Genomic DNA, 19,238 nt, shown 5'->3' on the forward strand with positions numbered 1-19,238 from the left:
AGGCTTGGCAGATATAAAACGTGGCCCTTGTTTGTGTTTGTGAGACAGGAAGTGACGCAGAAACAGGACGGTGAGGGACGAAGCGGAGACATAACTGCTGATCACAGCTGACTTTGCTGGACACATAAGCATGCCTGTATTTTTTTAAGTCTTGTTTCCAGAGGTGGTCCATGGGCCAGAGCCCAAAATGGAACTCTGGTAGCATTCAAGTCGGCAAAATGTAGTTTTCTCTTCTGTCTGTTTCCTGCTGTTAATGGTTCCTCGCCATCATTATTAATGTGTTACCAGGTGGAAACAGGACGTGCCAATTCAATGATTTCTCTTCATCTCAGCAGTTAATCGCATTTGTCACATTTTTGTCCAATAATATTTAATAGAAGTTCCTAAAGCTTCCAGTGGGGGTGGTGTGCTTGGAGACGTGGGTCTACTTTCAGTAAAGAGATAAATACCCTGTGTCAGAAACAGAGACATGGGAAGCTGCAGTGCACAACAGTGGGCCTGAGCAGGGAAAAGCCTGATCTAAAGAGAAAATGAAAAAGCTTACTTTGTAAAGTAGGAAGCAGACACAGAGCTCGAGAAGAACTGTGGTCAGTCTGTCAGCGGGTCGATTGGACTTGCACTGGGCACACTGCTGAGTGATGTGTGTCAGACAGGAGTTAGAAGTGAGTAAACCCTGAAAGATAAGAAGGTATACGTGGTACACCTGCCTGCACTGCAACACGAGTGATGAGGATCAGTGAAGTGTGTTCTGTGTTTTTTCCTAATGAAGTTCATATCAGAAAAGACTGATAGGTCGAACAAAAAAGTCCACAAGGGACCAAGAGCTTGTTGAGACCTGGTAGGACTTGAGGGTGAATGTCCAGGATCCAAGCTGAAAGACACGAGGCTTCATCTTATCAAAGCCACAGAACCTGTCTGTCTTTCTGCAGCCCTGTCGAAGAAGCACTGCCGTTCAGTACTGACAGCACAGACGGAGTGCAGCAGTGTGTTTCTGTGAATGCACAGAGAAAATGACCATCTTAGCTTTACATGCATGTCCAGCACTGATCATGTCGGAGACAATCTTACCTTTGCCTGGCAGGTTTCAGTTCACATGGATCAGTTTCCCACTGAAGTCCATTAAAGCAAGTCTTCAGCCCACAGCTTGTGAAGGTCGTATGTTTTATTCATCTGCTTTCGTGCCACTGTTCCAGCCTAACTCAGTGCTAAGAGTTTTGGCTTTGCAGGGCAGCACTGGCATAAATATTGGCACGTAATGTAATATTAATAGTTACGTTTTCATTATTGTATAATCACCTGAAAATAAGAATTGTGTTTTCATTATCTTTGAATGATCTTTTGTAGCTACATAGACAACAAATGCTACCACACTGCGCTGCCATGAGTGGGCCTTTTGTGTGTTTTCCCTACAAACAACCCAAGGACATTCTGTTCTGGCCCATGGGCTAAAAGTAAGTCCACGACTCCACTATTGAGTCGAGGTGTAGATACTCCTGGTCACATATGACTTCAAAAGGTTGTCCAGCCTCATTTTTACTTGAGTTAAAGTACTGAAGCTGCTTTTAAAAGTACATTTTCTTTTTCATATCAGTGCATTGTTGTGTTGAGTTGTTGCCACAGTGTGTTTACCCACTGACTGGCTCATAGTGCCTGTAGGACATGGTGCACAGCCTGTAGGACATGGTGCACAGCCTGTAGGACATGCTGCACAGCCTGTAGGACATGCTGTACAGCCTGTGGGACATGCTGCACAGCCTGTAGGAATGCTGCACAGCCTGTAGGACATGCTGCACAGCCTGTAGGACATGCTGCCAGACAGTCACTTTGACACGTTTTCTCAGGACTGCAGTGAAGTCATTGTGTGTTTGACCTCTGACCTCATCCACATCCGACACGGTCACAGTGAGACAGGGACACTTCGTATATCACTGCAATACATTTTCTGGGAGGGTTCAGCACTCTTTAAAAATGCTTCCTTGCGGCGGTGTCACCACAGCAGCTGATAATGGGACTAAATCACCATTTTGTTCACTTCAGAATGCTGAACGACTGTGAGACTGTGGAGCCATGCTGACATGTTAGCTGCATATAATTATATCACACAGGGTGTGTTCAAATGTATTTATGTGCCATGTATGGCCCCTGGGCGTTTGGACACACCCTGGTAACATCAGTTAGCTCCACTACAGTGTGTGCAGTTAGACTCCAGATGTGGGTGAAGTGCACAGAAAGAGTTTCCTCACTTTGATCAGTACTTTCTGAGGCCAAATCTTCCAGGACGCCAACATTGCAGGGGACATTTCTGTGCCGATATAAGGCTCAGCCGTTCCTTACAAACCCGCCGTTAACCAAGAGGCACCTCGATGCTCCCAGACATGAACACAGCTGTCAATCACAGACCGACTCCTTGTACATGTGGACAGATATCAAAATAGTTGCTTTTATTTGTACTGTATTAAAGTTATAAACACATCAGGCAGTGGTTTTACACATCACCGTACAGACCTGGGATCAGTCCATCTCCTGGATAATTTCCCAAAGCTAATTACAGTACAGTGATAATCATTCCTCCAGCCACTCCACATCCTTCTTGTTGCAGAAACAGACCGGACAATCAAGCAGTCAGAGGTTTTTCAACAAACCTACACTGAGCACACCTTGGTTTGGATGTCATGTGGTTACATCCTGTCCTGTATGAGGGCGGCTGGGTGGCCATCAGGACCACGTTTGACTCAGTCAGCTTGGAAAACCTGTTAGAACTACAAGTCGACGACAGCGAAATCATTTCAAAATAGCCTTCAAAATCATCCTTCATATTAACAATGTCCTTCTACACATCTAGACACAGAGTTCAGTCCCACCCAGAGAGGTGTGGTGGGAATGCACATCCTGTTACCCTGAAGCTAGAATTACAATGAGGTTTCCTTCAGAAAGGCAGTTCTCTTCAAACATCCCACTGATGGAGGTAAAACCCAGAACCCTTCCACGTATCACAGAGGAAAAAAGCCTTCCCACCCCACCTCACCGTGCTTCAAGCTACGTGCTCGTCTGAAGCACCTTGAGGAACTGTGTCTGTACACCACCGGTGACACCACCCAGAGACTGACGGGTGGGGGGCTTCCACCATCTGTCTGTCCTGTTCACACCTGCTGCATTACCAGGCATCTTTAGTGACCTGTTCTCAGTACAGGTGTGACTGCATCCCGTTCAGGGCCACATTGTTTTAGCAGTGTGCACACATCAGAAGAAGGTACGCCTATATGAAGGCGACTTGTTCTTTTCTTAATCAGAACTGTGTCCTGCTGTGGATTTAGAGGTTTCTGGTGGAGCTGCTGAGCTCTGTTAATCAGCACCTTCATGTCTCTGACACCCAGCAGCTCCCTCCTGCTGCTCACTGAGACTTTGCTCTGCACTCTAGCAGTGTCAAAATTCTGGATCTGGACTGATGTTAGAGATAATGTGATAAAGTTATTGTGACACACCAGGAACAGACAGCCTGTTAAAAGGGAGCTGTTGTTTAAATAGATGTGTTAATTATGAATTAACTAATAAACAACATTTTAAATGAAGTGTTCCAACTCTTATCAGTGTTTGTACAAACCAGGAGGGAAGTGACATGTGACCACAGGTGGTCACTGCCAGCTGTGGACAGATGTGTGGAGAGCTCCATCAGTACAGATGTGTGTTAGTGGCAGGTGTGAACAGGATCTCTGAGTGCAACACCATGGGGGACAGAGCGTCTGGTGGGGGACAGAGCGTCTGGTGGGGGACAGAGTGTCTGGTGGGGGACAGAGCGTCTGGTGGGGGACAGAGCGTCTGACAGGGGACAGAGCGTCTGAGAGTGTGCACCGTTATCCATGTCTGTGAGCTGGCCACAACAGATGGCACCTTCACCTGTAAATCATCATCACACTGCTTTCACGTTCAGAAGCTGCTCTAAGGACAGATGATCCATGAGAAACTCCTCCCATACTGTTCAAACCATTCTCAGGGCTCGTTTCTTTCGGAGCATCATTAGGTCTGTAAAGCTAAAACATGCTTTAAGTTAACCAGCAGAGGTCGGTCTCTTCCCTCCCAGTCAACACCAACCGTGTTAAGTTATGTCTTCTTGCTAGTCGCAGCAGTGCTGCACCCGATGGATGGAGGTCAACACTATGTGGTTAGTACAGACTTCAACACATGAGACTATGGGCTGCACCTTCATGTAATGACTGTCAGCACTGCACGTGTTCTCTGTTTACCACCTGAACACTGTAGAGGCTTTGCACGCCATCGCTGATTAGTTTCATAGATTTAAACAGGAGTGTGATCTGAAGAGTTGGATCAATTCCAAAACCTTTGCTAAATGTAAAAGAAGATGACCTAAAGTTTTTACATAACACTGCTTCTCTCCCGTAGAGATGATCTCTCTGCCTGTGTTCGGCCTCCAGAGTGTTCTCTCCATCACTGACACTTTTCTTCCTGTTGACATTTCACATTATTTTCTGCTACCAAACTCAGTTTCCAGCTGCTGCAAACCTGTGAGTGTGATGTTAAGTCTACATTTGGCCAGTCATTGACAATAAAAAAAAAAAACACCAAACAAAATGGGCCCAGAAAGAAAGGCACGTCACCGATAGGTGTTTTCAAACAGTGCTTGAAGGTGGAGCTCTCCTTTCCTAAAAGCTGTACCTCTTAGTCAAGTCTGTGTGGCTGTTGGTCTTGCTGATCCTAAATGAGCACCCTGTTTTAGAAGCTTCCCTCTGCAGTTTCAGTTCCTTCATGAACCACTGCATCTGCTGCTGCTATTCTTTGGTCTGAGAGGGTGCTCCTCTGAGTAAGGCTCTCTCCCCTCTTCAACACCATTTCTGTTGTAGTCTGGATCAGCCTCTCAGCTCCAGCTAATGTCATACTGCATCCAGCCCTCTGGTGGAGCCAAGAACACCCGTCGACCCCGGTACAGGAAGCTGACTACGCCCCTGTAGCCTGTACGAGGGACTCCAGATTTTAAGTCGTCCATCACCCCCAGATTTCGAGAAAAGACTTTAAAACTGTCCCGGCTGGAGTACTGCACCATATACGGCCCAGGGCCTTTTAAGCTGCCCCCTTGTTGCAGGTCCTCAATCTTCACCAGTGGTGCACTGTAAACCTCTTTGATAAACTTCTCATCATACTTCTCTTTTAGCAGATAAGACAAATCCTGTTTGGTGAAAGGCACAAATTCAGTGTTTAGCTTAATGTAGCGAAGATACTGGTCAAAGAACTGACCCAAACTGACGCCTTTACGGCCAAAGGTGATAGTCCGGGAGATTTCCGGACGGATGCAGGAGCGGTCCTTGCGCTGCTCTGGTTGACGCATCCAGTCGTCCCAGAAGGCAGAGGGCCATTTGGGTTCCAGTTCATTCCACATCTCTTTCAGCAGCATCCAGCCCAGACCGGGGAAGAAGTCTGTTCTGTGGAGGAGCTCGGCTTTGGATGGATCCACCAAGGCGTCTCTGCCATTATCGTTCCAGGCAGAGACGCACCACAGGGTGGGGTCAGAGCGCAGGATGGGGTACAGGGCTCGGAAATATTCAAAGAAGTCCGGTGCCACCTAGGAGGGAAAGGAGGGACACGCACAGGAGTGAGATGATACTTCTTCAGAGAGACAAACAGACCAAACAGTTCAAAGGACTCAGTGAAATGTCAACAGCATGTGGGAGCACAGCAGCGTGACAACAACAGGAAGTACAGCAGGTCAAAGCTGAGGCAGGAAGTTGACAGTTAGACTAACACCGTTACGGTCTCTACCCTGTCGCATCGCATGCTTACTCCTCATTCTCAGCCCTTTATGATGCTCCTAGCTGTTAATCAGTGACAGAAACAAACCACAAACATAAAACCCAGGTTGTGCTGAGAGTATTCCTTCAAATGTTTGACATTTCTTTGCTCAAAGTAAACAGCAGCGTCAACCTTCCTCTGGTTTTATTAGGACTAATGCAAAGGGAAGGAAACAGCCAAAGCTGCTGACGGTGAGGTTTGTGGTCCCACACTGGTTTCTGTCACATCCTCCTTCGGAAGCCTGTCCCAACAGATCTTGTTGACCTGAACCTTAATATTTCTGTTCATTTATGGTTCCTAATGAGTTTGATTCAGAGACACTCAACAGACATTTTAACTTGGAACTAAACACAGAAACGATGGCTCCATCCCAACAGTTACTGAAGTGCAGCAGAAACTGCTATTAGTGACACTTATATTTTCTAAGTCAAGACGTCCGCCTTGAAAAAAAAAAGTCACTTGAAGTTTAGCTTCACTCAACAAGTGTCCACCTGCTCGTGTGCGTCCTCCATTACAACAGCTCTGAGTCTGGGAGCACTGCTGCAGACAGTATGCAGTGTCCGGATAGACAAAGCCATTTTTATGCCTCGAGGGCCACAAAAAATCTGTGGCAGCAGTTACAGAGGATATCTCTTGTCCCACAAAATCAAGTTATTGTAATGTTCCAATACAATCATGTAAATGACTCCATGTACTGACAGTAATGTAAAATAGCTAGTTTTGTGATGAGACTGTTAATACTGATGTGTCTGTGTGATTTGGGTAAACAGCATTTCACTGTTTCACTGCACAGGGTGGAGCAACTTTCCTTTAGTCCACGGGAAAAGGGAAAAAGAAGTGCTGATTTAAAGTTTCTCTCTGGAACTGCTGTTTGAAATCAAAGTTACCTCAAGTTCCCTGTAACTTGTTTCCTGCTGCTGGGGTACTTTTTCCCAGCCAAGTGTTCACTCTGGTGTTTACTGTGTGACAACACAGTAAAATCGGTAAACTGCTGCTGCACATTTTGTTGTTTGTGTCTCAAGTGATGAATGTTTGAGATGATTGTGAAACCAGAGGGACCAGCTCCAGTTATCATTAACCCACATTAAGCCTCATTCCACCATGGAAAGACCATCCAGCCAAGAGACTGCCAGACGTGCTGGTAGGAGCAGGACGATTACGAGCTCATGCTGTGACTACAGGCACCGTTTAAACTCTCAGACTTTTACTTTTTGTTACGACTTTGCTGGAGACTCCAGCTAAGTATACAAACCCTTCATACCATCAGCCATCAGACTGCACAACACCGCAGCACCCAGCACCTCCTGGCCACAGAGACTTTATCATGGTTCACTAAACCACCAATAGCTTTGCCATTTTGCACATAATGGTACATTTGCACTACCTGTGGACACTGTGTACATTTCTTTCAGATTGCATATTGCACTATATTTTATTTTGTACATTTCTATATTTGTATTTTTTGCACATTTGCATTGTATTTTGTATATTTGTATTTTTATTTCTTCACAATTTTTTATCTCCTTTTTCTTTGATTCAGATGTAGCTGTTGCGTAATGAGAATTTCCCCCTTGGGGGATAAATAAAGGGGCATCTTATCTTATCTTATCTTATCTGCCCAAATGAATGTGAAATAAGCAATATTTCCATTTGATGGAAATATACAACTGCAATGAACATTGGCCAGGACAAACAGAATGAAGCTGCCAGTATGTGGATACAGATGGTTTTTCTAACTCCAAAGTCCACAGACTGTTTCATAGAGTTCTGCTGAACTGGTCTGTAACATTTGGTCACTTTGATTTACTGTTAAATGAGTCAAAGTGACTTAGTGTTATGAAAAATACTGCTGTGTGTTTTCTTTGTGATAGTTAGGGTACTTATGATCCTAACTATCTGATGTCTGTTTGTTGAGAGAAAAGCTGGAATCGGGACATGGTTAGCTTAGCTTAGCATAAAGGCTGGAAGCAGAGGGAAAGAGCTAGCCTGGTTCTAGCACAAAAATACACACGGCACTTAAAAAGCTCACTGCTGGGCATGTTGAGTGTGTTTCATCCGTACATAAGCAAAAACAGATGGACATGTGGTTTCACAGAGTTCCGTTTACTTTGCCCCAAATCACCACAGTGACAGCTGAGGCAGCTGGGAGCTCCTTCAGACTTTGCTTCATTGTTTTTAGTTTTTTCGACTATATTACTGAAGCATGTATGACGTGTGACAGAAATGCACTCAACAGCACTGGAAAAGGAAGCACAGAGTTTGGATTAAGAACAGCGGACATTGAGAAAGTCACTGCCCACAGCATCTCCTAACCATCCTAACCATCCTAACCAGCCAAACCAAAATCTGCCACGGGTGGTACGCCCACTCCAGGAGGAGAGGGAAGAGAGGTGGGATCAGAGCCAAACTAACCTACGGCTGCCTAAGGCTCACGTCTGGTCACAGGAAAATGGGATGGATGAAACAGGGAATCAGAGGCTGTTGTTGCCCCTAGCTTTGCAGAAATCTGATTCCACCATGACACAACAAGCTGCTGCACTTGACAGGCAGACGTGCGACAGGATAACGGAACGAGAGGAAGAAGCCTCTGTGTTTGTGTCTCTAACGATTGGTGCTCAAACAGTCAAAGTTGATTGACGATATTACCCAGATGTCAAATTTTTAAATACATATCGTAAATATTAGTGTTAATTTCGTTCACAGAAACTATGACCAACTAGTAACTATGATGTCAGTGACCTTTTTCTGGCTGCAGCACAGTTGCTGGAGCTGATGGCGTCTGTTTTAGTTTATGCTGCAGTGTATTTCGGCAGCGTCCCAGAAGTGGCTCGGCAGATACGCACCAGGTCTTTTTTTGATGGAAGCTGCTGCCACATCAAGCAGCACAGATAAGCTGGTCTGAAGTCAGGCAATCAAATGGCAAATCAGCTCAGTTTTCAAAACAAAACAATTCAATTGTATATTCCATAACCACATCAATATTATTTTATAATCAGTGGTGGATTTCAGTGGTTTTAACACGATAGATGATGAGACTTTTGTCTTGATGTGGAGAAACACTTTGACTGTAGCTGCTGTCTGTAGCTACAACAAGGTGGGAAATACATCAAACAAACACATTTAAACCTGACAGATAAAGAAACCTCCTGTTTGCTCATGTTAGAAGCACTAAAATCACAGGAAAATGACTAAATCAACAAAACATGGGCAAGTCAACTCATCAGCCGGGAAAATGGTTCAGGTCTGAGACACTTCCGGTGAGAAGCAAAACCGGACACCAACTGTCACCATCAACATGCAATACTGTTCAAGTAGAAAGACAAGACTAAAATGTAGTTAAACAATAAAAACTGAACAGAAATCTCTTTATTTATGTTGACAAAAAAAGAGTTTTCCCCCACTGCTCCAGATGCATTAAACTCTGCATAGATTTATAGTCACACCTATGCCTGGTTCTGTTTTATAAATCACAATCATTGTGGAACTGATGGCATGGGAATGAGCCTCATTCCACTCCGCCTGTTAACCAAAAAGGGAAGTAGACACACCCTTAAAAATCCACTGGCATGTTGATACTTTCGCCCACTCCGGCGCTCAGCAGACCGGTCAATGAGGAGGACAGCAAAGACTCACTAAATCGCTGACGCATCAGTGTTGGTTCTCCAACAGCTGTCATTATACAGGACGGGCATTTCTGATGACGCTTTGGAATTCAGGGCAGTGGTTTAAAATGCTTTGTTAATTGGCTCATCTGGACTGAGCTAATTCCCATCATCAATATTTCCTCCGGAAGGACACTTAAAGTACCATCTGACTACTCTGAACAATCTCTTTAAGCCAACAATAATGGGAGGTGTGGATGTGGGTGTCAGTCTACTTAAGCACAGCAGCTCTCTGCTCTGTCCAAGTGTCAAACATCTGGACCAGGGGCTTCATGCACACAAAACAGGGCCTGAAAAAAGGAGTCCCCCACTTCCCACGCAAAAGTCAGGATCTATAAAAACATGGCACCTGTATGGAAACTGAGCCATGTGTACCAACATTCATCATGTCGACCACTCAGTGTTTTGACACTACGTTCACTTTCACCCATTCACACATCATTCATACAGGAAGAATCTTAATTGATGTGGAGACTGGTCATTCACACACATTTACACTCTGAAGCACAGCTGCAGTGGCAATTGGGGGTTCAGTGTCTTGTGGACTGGAGGAGCTGGGGATCGTAGTTCCCATTTTACCTCCGAGCCACAGCCATCCACAATTGAGGTGATGAAGAACTGAAGAAGATGTAGCCAAATGACGCCTCTCGCACATTTTGTTTCACTTTAATTTTCACTTCACTTGGTGCTCGTGTAGTGAGCCAGAACTATTCCATCAGCACCTTTCAATCCTAAAAGATAAAAGCCTACTCAAATCTCAAACACACTCTGCGCAGTGTTTCATCAGTGCTGTGTCAGCATTACAAGCCAGACAACTAAGAGAATGGCTCATTTCTATGGATCAACAGTAATGAGGTGCTTTGCATTGACCTTTCATGAGTGAATGTGAGGGTTAGGGGAGGGGACAGGAGTGCACATTTCCAGGTGGACTGTGATTTATAAAGGGAGCACTGTCTGCAGGTGTGCCTACACACACTTTTAGAAGTCTGACCACTTCTTAACACAAGCCTTCTTCAGCTTTTGTGCTTACATACATTTTAAGGATGGATCCTGAGCACTGGTTTAGAAATGAGGCCCCTGGTGTCCTGCAACCTTCAGCCTTGGCCCATCTACTTTTGAAATGTTGACCATTAAGAAGTCAACAGCCTCTGGATTTTGGGAAATGACCCAAGATTTGCAGCAACAGAAATCTACCATAATGTGGCTTGTGCAAGCTACTGCCAACGAGCATGTTCTACAGCTGTCAACACTACATTCTCAAATCAGTTTAAGTCCTTTCAAGCCTGCAAACAAACAAACCATTTTTCCTGTTTTTTCACATCCCAAGATTTCAAGTGCTAGTTGTAGCTGCTTAGCCACCTGCCTCTTTTGTCTCTCTCTCTCTTCTTTACGTCTCTCTACTCCATTTGGGGATGGCTGCCAGTGAAACCCCACTGCCAGCATCACATAGCGTCATATTGTTTACTGAAGCCTGAAAAAGAACACTGAACATACAACACAGACCTCTGTGTGTCTCTACTGTCGAACTCTCGAAGGCAAAATGCCACAAAAAAGTGAGCAATGTCGGATTACGATGCCTACTGTAATGTACAGTAATGTGAATAAGAAAGAAGTCCGACAGCACTTACCTCCAGGTCATCTTCCACGATGACCACGGTAGACTGGGAGAACGTGTTGAACACTTGATTAAGTGCCCAGCGGTAATGTCTGGCGATTTTATAATAGCCCTGGAACTTCCGGTGCTCTGGCCGGACTCTGATGTCAGACAGGTCCGGCTGGCTTATGTGCGTCACTTGATCTCCATATGAGCCAATCACACGAGCTGTCTCCGCGTGGCCACAGTCCTGGCTTACAATAATTGGATATAGTTCTGGAGAAGGGCGGTACTGTATCAGTCTATCGAGGCTCCGTTTTACCGTCACTCTGTCACAAGCAATAACGAGAATGGGAATGACGACTTCTGGGCTGCCAGTGGAAGTCACTACTTTATTGTTCTCAGTCTCTTCCTTTATTTCAGTGTCCTGCTGCTGTTCTAACTTAGAGTCTGAAGCTACTGTATGAACAGGGTTCTGTGTTTGTTTTACTTCAGATTGGTCCCCGTCGTCCACTCTGTCTTTGAGAGGAAGGGGAGGCTTCGATGACTGGTGGACAACCTTTTCTTTGACTTCTTTTGCATCTTCTGTTTCTCTTTTCCCGATGTCTTTCTGCCGAGCCCACACAGCCCTGTGACTTTCAATCTGCTTCAGTAGCTTTTTCTGAGTCTCAAGCTGAATTTCGACCTCCTCTGCCAGCCGAATCACCTCCCCAGCCAGGTTGGCCCTACCTCCTTTACCTCCGCCCATGCCCCACTCCTCCTTTCCTCCTGGTTCGGCTCCACCACCCTCTCCGAGGCGGCCGATGGGAGGGCGACCCCAAAGATAAAGTAGAAGCAAAGCATTCCAGGCCACAAACAGGAAAGCACCACATAGTATTAGGGAGCCTTTCTTGCGAACCATGGCCCAATGACACTAGAAAAGGGATGGGGTGGTGGAAAAGGCCGCAGGTAGGGAACAAGTGATGGAACCAGAGTGAGAATCCAACAGTGTCAATATCAGATGAGCAGGAAGTTAATAATTTCAGGGTGTCAGGATGAGGACTGTCCAATTTAAACTCAATTTACATGATCTTACTGTACAATTAATGTGTTCCATGAAATCTTCTAGTTACGGAACAGGACTGTCTCAGGACTGCAGATGTTCAAGAAGTTGGAAAAGTGCAGTAAAATAAGGGAAAGTAGAGTCACTTTGGGTTGTGTAAAGTCCTTCGATATTATTCTTCGGCCATTATCCTGAAAAAAGAGCAAGAAAACAATTTATCAGTGAAGAGTGAATGTAGCTTATTTGAAATTGAAATAATGAAGCAAAAACAAAAGCCCTTTTCTGACATGTACTACACATCTGTAAAACTGTGAATTAGTTGCATTCTTTTGTATGACATGTTTGTGCAGAATGTCCGAAACAACCAAAGGACACTAGATACAGTAGATATACTAGATATCATACACTAGATATGAATTATTACTCATTACTTGTCTTATTGTAATTTCTGATCAGTAGCAGTGATGATGCAAGTAGCGCACCTTCCATCTCTGACGCACTAAAATCCAAAAGGATGCAGTAAACTCACTACATTTCTTCCCTGATAATACTACATAGTGAACAACAAATCTGTGCTGAAGTCACAGTAACACACAGGGTCAGTCAGGCTGTGCTGACCAGAAGTGGAAGTAGTATTCAGGTCCATGAGTAAAGCAAAAGTACTGAAACCACACTACGAAAATATTTCACCATGAGTAAAACCTCTGCACCCTAAACATCACTAGGGCAAAATCATTGCAAGGGTGCCCCCGTGGCTCACTTGGCAGAGCGTATACCATTAAGGCTTGGCCTTATGCGGTGGCCCAGGTTCAATTCCAGAAGTTCTTTGCTACATGTCCTCCCCTCTCTCTCCTCTCATATCTTATGTTTGTGGATGAATATTCCCACTGCCTTCATCTGTATATTGCATTTTCCTGCAGTAAATGTTTAAGGTTGAGTTCACCTAACTACTTTATCCACTGTTTGGTTCTTTAATCTGCAGCAATGCATTATGGTCTGATCATCACCATGTTTGCAACATTGCTGTCCTGTGAGAACCATGCATTTCTAAAAATGTGTCATGAACTCAAAAAAACAGAATCTCATATTAAGCAAAATACACTTTCGACATTACATCAGAGGTCAGGGTCAAGTGCATGCGGGGGATCCTGGCCTGTCCTTCCACCACCTCTGGAGACAGTTCCACCATCAGCAGTCTTATTTTACCAATAAAGGGATGAACTTTTAAGAAGGAAGATGGTGCTTTTGACTTGCTCTTCCTTGGTCTTCACCTCTACAGTAAATGGTCTGTATTTGTATAGCTCCTTTCAACCACTACATTTCAACTACTCAAAGAACATCCTCATTCACCCATTCACACATCATTCATTCAGGAGGAATCTAACTTGGAGGAGACTATTTTCACACACTTCAGGAACAAGTCGGGGTTCAGTGTCTTGCCCAAGGACACTTCGACATGCAGACTCATAGCTGGGGGATCGAACCACCGACTTTCCGATTGAGGGACGACCTCTGAGCAACAGCCGCCCTTGCAAGGCCATTTCACTCCGCTTCAACAGCTACTAAAGTATTTCCTCCACACTGGCTGGCTAACCACAGTGCTACCAAGCAGCGCCACTCATCTGGTGGTCTTTGCTGGTAAAGCTGTTCAAACCCCCGGTGGTGTAGCTGCATTGCTATGGGAATGTATTCCCCCTCTCCAAGTTACTCCGGTGAGTAAGCCGTTTACAATCAAGTCATTTCACCTTTCTCACTTTGCAAACATTGTTAGCAGTGTTGATTGGCTCGACTAACATTTTTAGCTTGGGAAGCCATCCTGTTGGCCAGTAGCTGTCCAGTTGAAGAGCAGCTCTTAAAGATTACGGTGACATACAAACAGCTACAGCTGCCAGTCTTTGGAGCAGGACACCTCGCTGGTGAGTGTCTTTTCTACACCTTATTCATCCCCCATTAGGAGTTTTCCCCCATCATCCACTGCAGCTGGCTGGCTGGAGGACAAAGCGAGGGATGCAACTCATTTTGTTGGCTTTAGCAGTTGGGCTTCACCATCAACCACAGTAGCCTGGGCCCAGCAGCCGCGCTCTCCACCATTTAGTGTGCATGTGCCCTGTCCACCATCAGGTCCTATACACCATGGTAGCAGATGTTTGCGCATAGGTGTGAGGCCTGGGGTCTCAACCTGTGCTCATGTCCTCTTCAGGATATTCTAGATTTTCTGTAGGGCCTGCTTGAGAACGGTAGTGCTGCTTCCACTTTGGTGGTGTTTGCAGCAGCAAATGACATCAGGTCATGATGGGTAGGACCGCTTCATGGCTAGTGGATCTAGTGGACCTAGGTTTTAACCAATAATGAAGCCTGTCAGCGGGTGGAGGACATAATTACCTGGATGTAACTCCAGTTCTATGAGTATGTGCATAGCCCTCTCACTACAAGCCCAGCTGGTCTCGATTGCTGTTGCTGAGTCTCAAGGGAGACGACAGGGATACTGCGCCCTGATTGGGCTCTAAGTACTTATTTATCTTTCTCAGGTGCCAAGGCAGAGCCTCATAGGGGGTAAACCAATGACGAAGCCTGTTAGAGTGCTGTGCACATGCTCATAGAGTTACATCCAGGTAACTACTGTTTTACGTAAGAGTTCATAGAGTTCCATAGAGTATATTTTAACTGGCTGTCAATAAAGTGCTTTATTTAAAAGTCCTGTGTTGATCAACTATATCATGTTCTTTCTCAAAGGCTTTATGTAATTTAACAGGTGATAAGAACACCCTGCCAGACTCTATACTTCAGGGTTAGGGCTCTCTGACCATGTCGTAAGAGGATCTGTTGATCAAGTGACCTCCTCCAGCCTTTCAGCGGGCCAACATCCACTGAAAACATCCTAAATCCACCTCCTGTGTTTTTAAGCATTAATCCATCTAGACCTATTTTAGTAGGTCCTCCATATGCCTGGTCCATAGACCTACTAACTTGACAATGCGCCTGATATGAGACCGTTAATACACGTGTGTTTAAAGAACCTCTACCAATCAACTGCTCCTCATCCATTACGTCGCTTTCAAAACCACAGAAATAGAAACAGCTCAGAACGCGGCCAGTGTACAGTCCGAGAGAAAACAAGGCAATCAAACTGATTTTATCTCTGATGTTGCTTGTGTTGCATGCTGTTAGGACACGGTGTAACAGGAGGAGAGAGCTGTGAGTGTTTAAATGTACAGCAGACCATTAAGCTGCTGTAATAAACAATATAGAAAAATAAACTGGGCTGAGACGGAGCAGAAAAACAGAAACGCTGGCAGCCAGAAATGAGACAGTACGATTAATGCAGTGGTCTGGTCACAATCTGGACAGCCATTTCTGTGGCCTCTGATTTAGATATTAGATAGGTTTAGATACGTTTATTGAGATTATTGTGTTTAGACACTTAATTTGATTAACTTTTCATGTTTCATGCATTAATATTTACCTTTTTTTAGACATTGTAAGTATAAATAATTTTGTGTCTTCCATGCGCAGCTGAAAGTTTGTTGATCTATATTCATCTTGTTCATCATTTTTCAACCCACTGTCTCCTAATTGTTGATTAAAACGTTGATTATATTGTTTTGCCGTCATACTATTGGTTTTGCCCTTGGTGCTCTACGTTTTGGCCACGATGCTCCAATAAATTTGTATTTATCAAAGGCCAAAGGCTTCTTCCTGAGGCAGTGAGAGCTCATTTCGATCGGCCAGTAGAGGGCAGTGCTGCCTTGCTAAAGCATGTAGACCTCTAGTGGACGCTGACTCCCTCTTTGTGAATGTGTTTATGTGCTCATGTGAATATGTTTGTGAATCGCCATAGTGATTCACGAGCCCGGTCCCCGTGGATCCTTTTGAGACTATTTTACTGAGCTGTGTGTCACATCCAAAAATGTTGCATTACCACCATTACACTTATCTAGCGGAAAGCGCTCGGCCCTCCCTGCACTCGTTCATTTTATTGTGATTACTTAATTATAAATGCACTATAATTCATATACTTAATTATTAATTTGGGATGCTGTCTACTTGTGGCAGTGTGTGTGCCGGGGTGTGGGTGTTCAAATTATTTATCGTTGTATGGATATGACATGACCTCTATGGTCATATCTCACAGCCCTACTATGATGCATGTTCTAACATGATGATTTACATGTAGCATCGTGTGCACATCTTGACTGGTCCGTCCCTGGTACCTCGTGTTATGCTGACTGGACTGGTTGTGCAGAGGTATCTGAGCTGAGCTGATTGAAAGACTAGACATCATGACAAGGAAGTGTAATTATACATGTTATAATATCTATCATCTCTCTCTTCAGCTTTTTAAACTATCATCTATTTGTAAGTTGGCTGCACTTTATACTACTAACTACTAAAAACTGACAATTTATTATACAGTCAAAGTCCAACCTGTCGTGAATAAACAGGCACAAATGCTTACACAGCGATATCCGGTCAAATAAAACCACCACTGTCAACAGTGTTTGTTGCGGTAAATCTTTTCTTTGCAGTAAAGAAGAAGGTCACACCGACTCCTCCACAGGAGCTCCTCAGCATTAGAAAAGCCTAAACCAATTAGTGCTGATAAATATAGGCCTGCAGTAATCTTGTAAGGATGGATGTTTGACTACAAGAAACAAATGCTCTGATTAGTGAAGGGTGCTCTGCCAGCTACTAACATGTCCTACCTGTTCACCTTCAAATCACCAACACCTTCCGCAGAACCCCACGAGTCTGAGGGGCAGAAGCTTGTGGTCACATCCAGATCTAACACAGTATAGCGTACAGGAGGAGCGGCACGTTGTGCAGCTTTTGCCTGAACTCTTTCTTTATGCATCAGTGACATATAAAGATTATCAAGATGATGAAAGGGTTCTCAGTAATGTCGCGACACTTTAGAAATAAATCAAAGTTTACAGGCATTTTTAGAAACCACTACGGTATATTAGCAACTGACATTAAACTTCTCCAAAGATTTTTCACATTAAAAGCTAGTCTTTAACCCAGGGTTAACTGATGTCTATAAAACGTCCGACTGTTATGAATATGCTGATCACTCAGAGCCCAAAGTCATTACTTCAGATTCTTTTTGTCCCATCAGCAGAGCAGAATCCAAAGATATCCACATTACAATTTCGACCGGTCTGAGCACCCTCAAACTGTGGAGCTGGAACATGAGCACAATTGTTCAGACGCTTTGCTCTGATGTCTGCTCTTTGTGATATCAGCGCAGGTAGGCTAACTAGCCGAAACACATCAGGGTAATAGAACGGCACCACAAACTAAATCTACACCTCTGAACAACAGTTTGAACACTGAACCCCTCATGAGGGAAGGGGGTATTGCAGGACTGCAGTTAGATGTTGCTACCAGACTGGAAAGGGGGTTCACCTTTTACTAATGTGCTTTGAAAGAGTTGATGGACTCGGAGATGACTCTAATGATCACCTTAACAAAGACAGAGGCCACCTGAACTCTTTGTAGCAGACTGGCATTCTAAGGTAGAACCTTTACCTTGAAAACACAAGAAAACCGCGTGCAGACACTCAATAACGTTGAGGAACATAGATGAAGGAGTAAAGAGGTGAAGAGGTGAAGGGGAGAAGGGGAGAAGAGGCAGCCACAGGCAGAGAGCAGAGCAGTGTGAGGACACACAGCAGGAAAATCAGATGAAGCTCAGGAACACAGAGTGAAATGAAGCATACCTGGACCGGAGCAGCCCACAGACCTGTCCTGCTCCCTTTCAACACTGGAGCAGGGTTAGCTTTACACAAGAGGATCTGATGGTGAACGGGGGGGAGGACGGGCACAGGGAGGGAACTGTTGCTCCTCTCTTCCCAAAGTACACCAGCACAAACTCTTCTTCTTTAACCCCCTCCTCCCCAGGTGACACACACACCGTGGAGCTGGCCGATGGGACCAAACAGGAGCCTGCAGACGGTGCAGCAGCCAGCTAATAGTTCACATGACTAACTTCCATCGTAAAGGCCAAGAGGACTGGCAGGTTAGGCCAGCACCCCGTCCTGTCTGCCCTGGGACTGAAGCAGCAGCCTGCCTGCGCTAACAGGACCAGTCAGTAGCGTTGTGTTGACATGAAAGCCAGCTGTCACTTCTTTGAAGCTATTTAGCTGACTGACACCCAAATCTCGGCTAGTAGCTGCGTTCAAACACGGGACCTGATAGATGTGACTGCGGCAGGGGCACAGCCAGGGTTCAGTCCTCTCCAGTCACCAATGAGCACCAGGGACACGAAGCATGTCTTCGTAGCAACCAGGCTAACAGCTGACGTGGTGTTAGCTAGCTGGCTAATGTCGGACAGCAGTGCTAAACACTTTTTCATTCATGGGCCGTCCTGACCGCAGACACAGCTGTAGCAGCGGGAGCCACGGCTCCCTCCCCCCCTCTCTCATGCCGGGCTCAACGAGCCGGGCGGCTCGCCCCGAAAAAGGAAAGAACGCTGCAGCACTCACCGGCTAGCTAGCTAGCTGGCTAGCTAACATTTGCCAGCAACTCTTGTATCCCTTCGGTGTCACATTCGCAGCTCATCTCTGTGGTGGTGTGCGGCGGGCTCGGTGCTGCCTACACCTCCACCCCTGTTTGCCATGACCCCCTCGGCTCAGCTCTCTTCCAACACCGGTGGCTGCTCGCGGTGCGGGTCCACTTCCCTGCCCTCACTTGGTGGAAGAGCACCGTTACTCCAGCCGGCTGTGCCCGCACCTCAGGCTGCCTCTCCTCATGTCGGCGACGATGACCGCATCTTTCATGTAACTACACTAAACTACACTTCCGGATCAGGGTTTGATCAAGTTGACGCGAACCAAGTCTTTTCGCCAATAGTTCCAGTAAATTATCAAATTAAATGTAATTTTCAAATTAAATGTCATCAAATTAAATGTCCTTTTCCACAGTCTATGGTACTTCGATCCAGAATCAGTTTCTCCGTGAAGAAGTGCTGCACTTCTATAAAGTTTGGGGACTTTACATTCAAAGAAGAGTCAGAGCTGAAGAGGTCGAGCTTTGTGCCCAGCTCCCAAACAGGCCTACATCTCCCATAAGTCCAAGTAGCATCCGTCATCAGAGCACCCTTTGCAAGTCAGCTGTGCCCTAATAATGGTATTACACTGCA

At 45.3% G+C, this 19,238-nt stretch overlaps 1 protein-coding gene across 3 annotated transcripts; it reads right to left on the minus strand.

Annotated features, from left to right (window-relative positions):
- Positions 1-2,420: 2,420 nt before the first annotated feature.
- Positions 2,421-18,842, minus strand: mgat1b (alpha-1,3-mannosyl-glycoprotein 2-beta-N-acetylglucosaminyltransferase b). 3 transcript variants are annotated; one of them, XR_011585523.1, is made up of 5 exons: positions 17,818-18,494; positions 12,168-12,288; positions 11,090-12,110; positions 3,093-5,572; positions 2,421-3,057 (listed from the first exon to the last, which is right to left on the minus strand). XR_011585523.1 is itself a non-coding variant. In XM_070846539.1 (4 exons), the coding sequence occupies exons 3-4, from the start codon at positions 11,954-11,956 to the stop codon at positions 4,871-4,873; spliced, it is 1,569 nt and encodes a 522-aa protein (XP_070702640.1). In that variant the 5' UTR covers positions 11,957-12,110; positions 12,168-12,288; positions 18,583-18,842; the 3' UTR covers positions 2,421-4,870. The 3 variants fall into 3 exon arrangements, 2 of the variants coding, with proteins under 2 accessions (XP_070702640.1, XP_070702639.1); XM_070846539.1 differs by lacking the exon at positions 17,818-18,494 and adding an exon at positions 18,583-18,842 and having other exon boundaries at positions 2,421-5,572; XM_070846538.1 differs by having other exon boundaries at positions 2,421-5,572.
- Positions 18,843-19,238: the final 396 nt, after the last annotated feature.

This window comes from Pempheris klunzingeri, chromosome 16, assembly GCF_042242105.1.
Source record: "Pempheris klunzingeri isolate RE-2024b chromosome 16, fPemKlu1.hap1, whole genome shotgun sequence".
Lineage (NCBI taxonomy): Eukaryota > Metazoa > Chordata > Actinopteri > Acropomatiformes > Pempheridae > Pempheris > Pempheris klunzingeri.